At 34.2% G+C, this 10,288-nt stretch overlaps 2 protein-coding genes across 2 annotated transcripts; one reads left to right on the top strand and one right to left on the bottom strand.

Moving 5' to 3' along the window:
* Nucleotides 1-624, top strand: LOC108485116 (uncharacterized). The gene has a single exon (XM_017788967.1). The coding sequence runs from the start codon at nucleotides 1-3 to the stop codon at nucleotides 622-624; it is 624 nt and encodes a 207-aa protein (XP_017644456.1).
* A 4,264-nt stretch (nucleotides 625-4,888) lies between these two features.
* Nucleotides 4,889-9,830, bottom strand: LOC108483913 (uncharacterized protein At2g24330-like). The gene is made up of 6 exons (XM_017787453.2): nucleotides 9,361-9,830; nucleotides 8,978-9,245; nucleotides 8,386-8,530; nucleotides 6,583-6,692; nucleotides 5,549-5,975; nucleotides 4,889-5,405 (listed from the first exon to the last, which is right to left on the bottom strand). The coding sequence occupies exons 2-6, from the start codon at nucleotides 9,230-9,232 to the stop codon at nucleotides 5,167-5,169; spliced, it is 1,176 nt and encodes a 391-aa protein (XP_017642942.1). The 5' UTR covers nucleotides 9,233-9,245; nucleotides 9,361-9,830; the 3' UTR covers nucleotides 4,889-5,166.
* Nucleotides 9,831-10,288: the final 458 nt, after the last annotated feature.

Raw genomic sequence — 10,288 nt, 5'->3', positions numbered from 1 at the left:
ATGTTGGTGCAAACAGATATATCTCTACCTTTACACTTCCTACAAATATTCAAAAAGAATGAGCATGACAAACAGTATCAGCAGTTGCTAGACACACTGAAGCAATTGCATATCAACATTCCTTTAGTAGATACTTTGGTTCAAATTTCGAGTTATGAGAAATTTATGAAAGACCTCTTGCCCAAGAAGAAGAAGCTCACTAATATTGAAACTATTGCACTCACAGAAGGCTATAGTGTTGTTTTGACAAACAAGTTGCCCCCTAAATTGAAAGATCCTGGAAGCTTTACCATCCCATGTTTAATTGGAAATCATTATTTGGGTAAGGCTTTATGCAACTTGGGAGCTAGCATTAACCTAATGCCACTATCCACTTTTAGAAAGTTGGGAATTGGTCAAATGAAATCTACTGCAATGACACTACAACTAGCCGATCGATCCTTCGCTCAACCTAAAGGGAAAATAAAAGATGTTTTAGTTCGTGTGGATAAATTCATTTTTCCAGCTGATATTATCATACTTGACTGCGATGCAGACAATGAGGTTCCCATAATATTGGGAGGACCATTTTTAGCCACCGACCTAACTCTTATTGATGTTTATAAAGGTGAACTAACCATGTGACTTAATAATGAGCAAGTCACCTTTAGTGTTTTTGAATCTATTCAATGCAATGACAAAGAAAAATGCCATACTGTTGATGTGCTAGATAATCTAATTTAGGAAGAATTTAATAACCAAAGCATAATACTTTCTAAAGAGTTTGCAGTGACATCTGATGCCAAATCCTTAGATGATTGTGACATCATGGTTGAAGCTCATAATCTTGAACTCAAGCATGAATGGAAGATTGAATCCTTAGACCTAGCCAATAGAACAACCTCAATTTTCAAGCCATCTATTGAAGAAGCACCTACTCTGGAGTTGAAACCACTACCTCCTCATCTTAAATATGTCTTTCTAGGTAACCACAATACTCTCCCAATTATTGTCTCCGCTGTAACAGCCCATTTTCAGTGAAATCAGAACGGTAGTTTCGGGACTAAAATTCAAGTTAGAAAGAAAATTCATTTTAATATTATTGCATGAATTGCATAATGATAGAAATGACGTGTGAAAAATTCATTAAGGAAATTTTACCAATTTCATGTTTAATTGTGGAAATGACCAAATTGCATAAAATGCAAAAGTTGAGTTCTAGTAGCGATAAGTATCAAATAGCTATGGAATTCAAAACTTGATGTCCTTTTATGGTAATTAGACCATTAATAAAAGTTAGTAGATATTTATGATGAATCATTCATGGAAAATTAGAAAAAGAAAATGACTAAATTGGAAAGTAGGAAAAATAAAGGATGATATAATAATTAAATAGAAATAACATATTATAATTATCATCTTCTTCCCAAAATATGTGGAAACCCTATAGAAGAGAAAGGAAATCAAACAGGCTTAATTGGGTAAGTAATCTTGTCCCGTTTTTAGTAATTTTTATATTTTCGAGACCATAATAGCTTAATTTATCTATTTTGGGGATTAATTTGCAAAGTTATCAAAGTCTGAAATTTTTCCATGAATGAGTATGCTGAAATTTTGAAATTTATTGTAGAAAGTGAAAAGTTGTTGATAGATAAACAACTTTTACAAAGAGAATTTTGATGAAATTATGATTTAGGGACTAAATTGAAAAATTGTAAAACCCATGGAAAAATTATGATTTTTTTGAAATTCATGGGCTGTTATTAAGACATGTAAAAATTGGTTAGGCTTGGAATAAGGATTAAATTGCATGAATTTTATTTTCCAAGGCTAGGGACAAAATTGTCATTTATGAAAAGTATATGGGCAAAATGGTAACTTTTTCTAGGAAGTGAATTGAGTTCAATCAAGTATGAAATGGATTAAATTGATGTTAAATTCATTTATATAGATCCAGAAAGATCAAATAAAGAATTAGATCGGGGGAAAAGAAAAGGTGACAGATTATCATACACGAACAAGTGTGGAAGTAAGTTTATGTAACTAAATTGTGTTTATTTTTATGATTGAATTGAGTATGGTATGTATTTATGTGAATTATATAAATGTTATAGATGTATGAAATAATCACATGTCCGATAATGTTCGGAAAATGTTAAGTTCCTTTTAAATAATGAAATTCGATGGATACATGATTTCCCATATTGAATGTGGTCCTGCATATGTTGCGAACAGAATTTAGCTCAGACGAGCAAACCTTAAAAACGCATTGGGGACAATGCAAACTTTATGTTTGGGGGAATGCACATGGGGCTTAAAAATGAACCCACATTTTAAAAATTTTCTTTCGGTAATGAAGCATGCAATGTTTAATTATAGTTAATGAAAATTGTTCAAAAATTTTTGTTACATTCAATGCTTAATTCTCGAATCATGTGAACTATCAATGAATGAGTTAGATAAATTTCACAGAAGGTTGTAGCTTCAATTCTTTGATGAATGGATTAGGTTGCATTAGTAATGGATGACTGCTATCATTCCTTAAATCTTGAATGAATCTGCTTTTTACAGCTGCTTATATATTTATATATAGTTATAAATTAGAGATACTCCAAAGTAGGTGTAGTATGGAGCATTAAAAAGGGAACACTCCAATACAAGAGTTAGAAAAATCAATCTGGCCAAAGGTTGCCGTGCATGAGTCTGTGTCAGCATAATTACGTATTCCCTGGGGGTTTGTTACACCCCATCGTTACTTAACAGGAACAAGGGTACAGTAATGCAACTATATCCCTTATTCCGAAAATATATATATCCTTAGTATTATACAATAAATATTGTAATGGTAGATAGAACTTAAGGTTTGAAGCATGATGCTAGCGTTGATGAAGTTGCAACCTTATTCATTCATACTTATGAATTGTCGGTGCAATATTCTTTTATTTGAATGTGATTCATCCATTGGGAATTTAAAGGGTCCAAGTTGCTAGAATGATCATTTGCCTTAGTAAAATTTTTTGTAGCCTTGCTAGTTTCTATTTTACTTGAGGACAAGTAAAAACTCAAGTTTAGAGTGTGATAGTACTAGAAAGAACACAGGTTTTCCCCCTTACTTATTGGTTAAATTGCTCCCATTTAGTTATCCTTAACATACATTTAAGTATTTTTAGTTTAGTAAATTGCATTTTATAACTCAGTGAATCCTAACCTATTTTATCCTTAATTTTGCTATCTTTTTACATTAATGTCGCTGCATGAGTTAATTCCAGATTGCAGCCAGAATTGTCGCCGCACTTGATAGCTGTCCGAATAAGAACTAAAATTACGTGAGAAGTCCAATCTGGTATAACCAACATGTACGTACAAAGGCAGAATCATTTTTAGAGAAAGGATACCTGTACTGTTGGAGGAGGATATAAAATGTGGACATGAGAAGAAAAAGAAAGCTTTTTCCCGAATCATCATCTTCATCATCCTACCTTGAAGTTTGCAGCCATGGCAGCTTAAGCCATTCACGGGTGAGCCAACGTGAAAACCAAATGTAGACTAGCTTCTGACGAGAAGACCTAAGTGCGAGACAAGAGGGAATAGAGAGATTCAGTCGAATTGTCTAGGAATAATATTCTCCACTCGATTTTTTCTTATTTCTTTATGAATGCTGGTGATCATTCTCTATTTTCTGTTTGTATGGAAGTACACATGAATTCTTGATTAAATGTTATCTTATTCAACCTTGTTTTTATTGTTTAATCTTGGGGTTCGAATGTTTTTTAACACAGAAGTGTTATTGCAGTCACTAACACTGGAAAGTACAGTGACAATTTGAGCCAACAAGCATTACAACGGAAGTTGAGTGAGGATTAGAGGAATTTAGTCCACTTGCTCCTAATAGTGCCATATTGCCATCATCGGAAGGTGAGGTTAGTATGCATGTTTAAGTCTCAAATTAAATAGAGGAGTGACACTGGATAAGATATACATTGAACTTTATTGCTTCGACAACCACCTATCTCTTTATACCTTGTGAGCACTTAATATTCTGCTGAAGATTCATGTTGGGGATCCTAGTTTATCATTATCATAGTTTATTTTATTGTTCTCAAGTTATTGCATCGACAACTATCCTCACAATTTATCTCGTTTATATCCAATTATTGCATTGACATTAATAGACAAAAGACTACCATTCCTGTAGGATTGATATCCGATAGACTCACATCTGCCTATCATACTTGGATTGACAGTGTACGCTTACACATTATTGCTGTGACGTAAACAGCCAATCATCCACCCAATTAAACACAAACAACAATCAACTAGACATTGTTGACTTGGAAAACTTCACGACTTGAATTTTAAGTTTTTAACATTGGATATTTATATCATGTACTTAAAATATATAAATATTTGGAAATTTAAATATTATATTTTGATATTTTTAATTATATAATAATATTTAATTTTAATTAATTTATAAAGCAAATGGAATTCAAATTTATGTTTGAATTCATGTTTTCAGAACATTTTACTTTGAAAAATTGGCCTTTTCTAGACAACATTATATAAAGACATACGTTAAAAAGTCATACATAATTGTGTGAAGAGGGCCTTATTTTATTGTATTTTTTTGGAAAAAGAACCCTATTTTTGTGCAGTTTTGTGTGCAATTATGCATATACATAATATTAAAGAATTCACATAGCAGCTAAGTTATTAGCATTAAAACGTAAATTGGTAGCAAAAGCATTATAAGCAACAAAGAGAAGGTAAAGGAAAAGGAAATTTGTAATTTAACAAGACTTTCTAGATGACAGCTAAAAACAACAAAACCAAAGGCATTGAGCAATAATCTAGAAAAAGGGGAAAAAAGAGGGATTACCTGACATGGAAAAATGGGTACAGGATAGCATTTTCTCCTTGATGGAAAAAAAGGGTATCAATGTACATATAAATATGTGTATCATCGTAATTTCTCCATAAGATATAATCTCAATAATGTTTTAGTCACACAACCCAACCCAACACATCACAACCAAACCAACACCACTGGCAAATCCAGACAGACAGAGATCCATCTTAATCTTATACTCACAGATGAAATGAGATCCAAGGCCAACCAGAACCAGCACTTCACAAAATAGATTATCTCTGATCTCACTCGATAAACACTCCTTGATATTATGCATTTTATCCAACTACTTTTTCAGTTACTTCCTTAATCTCATGACCAGCAGCTCTGGCAGCCACAGGGCTGCTGCTCTCACTCACATCACCAGTGGCATCACCACTTCCTTCTGATTTCACTGCCTTCATACTAGGGGAGCTTGACTTAGAAACATGCTCTTCCATTTGTTTTGGCCTGTTCAGGGCTTGGCAGTGTGGGCAGTAATACGTTATGTATGGGAAATCCTCCTTCCTGGCAAGTCCTGTATAACACAAGCTTGAAGTTTAATACTCTTCAGCAATAACACTACGGCTCTGCAGTGTCAATGTGTGCAGTTGTGTCAAATCTGGAGATGATTCATAATTCTTTAGTGGATACTATAGCTGCAAAAGTAATTCTACTAACCATTGTGCATATGGCAGTTGCCACATATGAGAGCATAAGACTGTGTTGGATCTTCACCCACAAGCAAGGCAGCGATTCGAGCAAGCCATCCCCCATCATGTGAGGCTGGTCCCTGTGGATAGTGATGATCAACTACAACCAGTTGACCATGCTCAGAAGCTCGAGGACCCTCCATCCCTGCAGAATGAGGTATTTCTTCATCAGAATGAAGCAATGGAGTGCTTCCTGCACTACTGGATCTAGTGTGTAGTTGCTTTCGTTTCCGAATTCCACTTGATGGCACTACCTCAACATCATGGCTCTTCCCCCCTGGCACATTATACTCAGATTCATCTCCAACATAGACCTTCAAACCTGAATCTGCTCCCAACTTAGATGCCAGGACAGTTGCAGCAGCAGCCTTTGCTGCTGGATCAGGATCATATCTCTACATCAAAGTGCTTCATATAAGTTTGGTTTTCATATCAGTTCATTCATTAAAAAAGAAACACTCCAGGACTTAGCTCATACGCATAAATAAACAAAACCTAAAAACTCACTGTCTTCATTCAATTTTCAATAACGAGAAAAGCAGAAATGTTAATTTATTGCCTTACATTCTATTTCTATTCAATGACATAAGATACTTTATAACAGGCTTTTAAAACTGCCAACTTTTTAAAGATGTTTTGTCAAAGCATTTATAACTTTTGCAATGTTCTGTGCATCGCAATTGCGCAATAAATTATCCCAAATGGCTTCTGCAGGTAATTCTATCAATGGTTTCCTTTCTTATTCGTTCAAAATAAAACAAGGCTCTAACTGATACCTTTTCTGTAATTAAATAACTCATCTTCTAACTATTGAGATGGTGGCATACACCACTAGGAAAACATTAAAAGAGAACAAGTACTTGTTGCAACAACATGTATCAGGCAGGTTCATATATCATATTTTCCCTTTCATAGCATTAAAAACAGAAGACAGTTCAAGCAGAATTCAAGCAAAGGACTGAAGGAAAATAGATGAAACCAAATGCTGGTTTTCCATATTACCTGAATAAGCTGTTGTGTAGTGTAATAATTTGTCTTCTCCTTAAGTTCATCAATTTTTTCTTGCCTTTCAGCTCGAAGTCTTTCTAGAGTTTTCTGGTCCCTGCGATCACCTATAAAATTGCAATAAAATAACAAGATTATTCATAATTAAAAACCCACAATGGTTGAATCTTGATTTATCAAAATCATATTATATCTTTTCAACGCAGTTCGTATGGTTATCACTTAAAGGCCATGCAGCCTTACTTCCATGGTATACAAATAACAAAAATATAATCATAAAGCAAAAAAAGAAATATGTAAAAGACGGAGACTGTTTTAAATAGAAGAACTACGGATTGCCACTTATGCTGTTTGCATTTAAATCAAAGAATCGTTTGCCTAACATGACAGGATAGGTGACAGAATAAAGAACGGTCCTGCTACCTAATGAGAGCATGAGTGAGACCTTCATAATCAAAAGATATATGCAACAATGAAATAGTGCATTTGGAAACAACAAAGTAGATAATGATTCAACAATAAATAAAGCCTACGAATTCATGACACCAATTACATGGAAGTGCACTATGAGAATTCTGGATAGAATCTTAGTGTGTGTATATATATAAACTATGATGTAAAAACAGGTGAATAGAGCAAAGATAACAGACTGGAACTACCAAACTACAACTGATTAAAACAAGTAAGAAGAAATTATAAGAAAAAATTCAGTTGCATTTTACTTTGAAGTACATACAATAACCAGGCTATGCAGTATAAAATTTACATTTAAGGTCTCTTCAAGACTAGATTTAGGCTTCTTTTTGGGTGTTCTGCATGCCTGCCATCCCACCACAGTTGGAATCTACAGACTTGGATTGTTAACTCAAAAAGGTTGAATAATTTACATGTTAAGATTTAAGTATTCAAACTTGTAAATAATGTTCTTGTTTCACACAATTGCTCCTTTTTTTTCTTTTTGGCGTTGTCCCTTTCTAATAATAGTAACTAACAAGCAGAAGTATAAAAGAAAAGCAGGAACATTGACCAGGAAATCTAGGAAGAGAAGAAGATGGAAAGAAAATAAGTGTAAGAGTGGAGGATAAAGAAAAGGAAATCACAAGGTATAAAAAGCGTACAGAACACTTGTCCAATGGCATTGTTCTATTTAAGTTAAAAAGGTATTTCAACAAATGAACATATCATCTTCCGGTTTCAAAGCGCCAACTGAATCAATCCAAAATCATTTTCAGTTTTAGGCTCCTCAAGTTATACGTTGAATCAAATGTTTAGTTTAGGAAGACATTTCATGCTAATAATAATTGAATCTTTAACTTCTATCAGATATATCTCACGGTTCAAAGAAATTAAAACCTCCCAAAGGGCAAGCCTCATACATAAATTAATATGATAACAACTATGGGTAAAAATATGATTAAAAAAATGTTAAGATTCGCCTCCAAAAGCATTAAAGCCATTTCCAGCATGCAGTCTCAAGCATGGAAACATCATACAAATCACTAACTTTCGAGTAAGAAAAGACTATCCTTGGCAATATTAAACCTGATAAAAGCAACATAATTCACAATATAATATCAGCCACCAAAAGTATTGTCAGGGGTGGGGGGATAATCCTCGTATTTTTTTTATTTTGGCACATAGTTAGCCCATGCTCAAAAACCCATATTTCAGGATTCACCCCAGATATAAATATCAACAGCTGCTACCATTTAATGACATAAACAACAAAAAGATACATTGGAGCCTTGATCTTTAGTAACAGCAGGAAAATTGTGTAAGATATTGAACCGAGTTACTTACACATCCTTGTGAAGCTTACAAATGCAGAATAAGCAACAGACGAAAAAGCAGGCAAAAGGAACATTGGCAAAACTCGAAATGCCCTCATCTTCCAGTTCAAGTCCACAGATCTTGTTGTCATGATGGCATAAGAAACTGCAACAACCTGTAAATTGATAAGAAAATTCTCATGAGGACCCATCCGGAAGCAAGTTCTTTGACAAGGTAGAAAGCTATTCAAAGTATATGCCGTTTTATTTTTGCCCTTAAAAAAGGCCATTTTGGCAGCACTTATTTCCGGAAGGTGTTGATAGAATAATGGTTGGATTCAGACGTAAATATAAGATGCACAAATGAACCATGGATGGAAAAGATTAAAGTTTGTAAGGCAATATATACAAAAAGGTTGGACGCAGAGTATGAGAATCACCAATTACATCTAGCATGAGCTTTTCCAAATGACGAAGAGCAACAGCATGCACATGAAAATGAAATAGAATAGTAAAATTACGTTCCCATAGAAAATTGATTTTCAAAACTAGTAATACTGCTACTACTGTGAGGGTTGCAGATTGACAGAGAGATAGAGTGAGGATGGTAAGGGACGGGGTACCTCCAAAATGACAGAAAAGGCAATGAGATTCCGAATCATTCTCCTCCAGGTCTGGGATCTTCTTTTCATTCTCGAGAGGACAGCGGCCTCTTCCTTGGAAATGTGTTCAAGCCTCTTCTCGAAATCGTCCCCGTGAATCCTAAAGATTGCATTCCAAATGCGGGAGAGAAGTCCCTTGCCTTTCTTCTTTACCACCGGCAGCGGGGGACTGGATTCTTTGGTTTCACCGTCTGGAATGCCTTTGTCCTCCGCCATGACTCACTGTTGACTTCTCAAACACAAATAAAACTATTTCAAACACGTATAGAAATAAGTTGAGAGAATATGGAGGGTCATTTCATTTCCGATTCAGCATGTAGGGATTGGAAATAAGGAGGAAATACCTGGAAAGTCTCTTCTCTTCTCTGCTCTGCTCTCCTTGTTTTCTTATTATTATATTAATGAGATATAAATATGATACAATAAAATCTATGATTGAGATCAAAGTTGCAGATCTGATCTTCTTCTTCTTCTTCTTCTTCTTCTAATTTAATCGGTGTTGGATGATAGCAAAACAATTATGGTTTTTGTTGAAAAAAGAAAAAACGCGGATTTCAGAGTCTCCTTTTTTAACTTCACGATACCTAAACTCTACCTCCAAGTAATCAACCATCTTCATCTATTTATTTTACTATTACTCTTCTCTAACCTCTCTTTCTTCTAGATAATTTTTATTTCTGTTTCTGTATTACGATTTTGATTTTTTTTTTTTACATTCTGGATTATGTTGGTGAATTTAACAAATAATTCTACTGTGTATTTTAGTGGTATGTATGGAAAAATATTAGCTGACCTTGAAATCCATGATTGTTTGGTATATAAGTAATCAATCACAAATTCACTCAAATAAATATTTGAAATTTTTAATTAAAATATAATAATAAAAGAAATGTTTTTTTTTTTTTTGAAATATTGATGTAGAGGGGAGGAGCTCCAAGATACTTGCAGTAAAACTGTAAAAGAATAATTTATGGTCTAGATGAAAACATGAACCACTAGCCCCCATGGATCTAACATCGGAATCCGGTCAATTCTTAAGTACATAGCCAGCCGAAAATATGAAAGGAAAGGTGATGCGGGATAAATTAAATTGTAACTAGAAGCATTTAAGGAGGTAGCCGAGTCACCATGTTGTAGTTTGAGTTAAAAGAGAGAGAATAAAGGTAAGGTGGAGGGAGAAGGTTGACACAACCGAGTATCTAGAGTTAAACCACCCCCCTCCCCTTTTTTTTTTTAGAGTGGAAGCTATATACATCGATATGTGTCTTTGTT

The sequence above is a fragment of the Gossypium arboreum genome, chromosome 6 (assembly GCF_025698485.1).
Source record: "Gossypium arboreum isolate Shixiya-1 chromosome 6, ASM2569848v2, whole genome shotgun sequence".
In the NCBI taxonomy this organism is placed as follows: Eukaryota; Viridiplantae; Streptophyta; class Magnoliopsida; order Malvales; family Malvaceae; genus Gossypium; species Gossypium arboreum.
Note: the sequence above shows the minus strand (reverse complement) of the source record. Positions and strands in the feature narration are given on the sequence as shown.

Bases quoted from the DNA above. Each gene is read 5' to 3' on its own strand.
- LOC108483913 (XM_017787453.2), bottom strand. From the start codon at position 9,232: ATGGCGGAGGACAAAGGCATTCCAGACGGTGAAACCAAAGAATCCAGT. The intron at 8,531-8,977 runs GTACCCCGTCCC...ATCAATTTACAG, and splicing joins CCTTTTCTGTCATTTTGGAG to GTTGTTGCAGTTTCTTATGC. The intron at 5,406-5,548 runs GTTAGTAGAATT...TGTGTTATACAG, and splicing joins CAACTGCCATATGCACAATG to GACTTGCCAGGAAGGAGGAT.
- LOC108485116 (XM_017788967.1), top strand. From the start codon at position 1: ATGTTGGTGCAAACAGATATATCTCTACCTTTACACTTCCTACAAATA.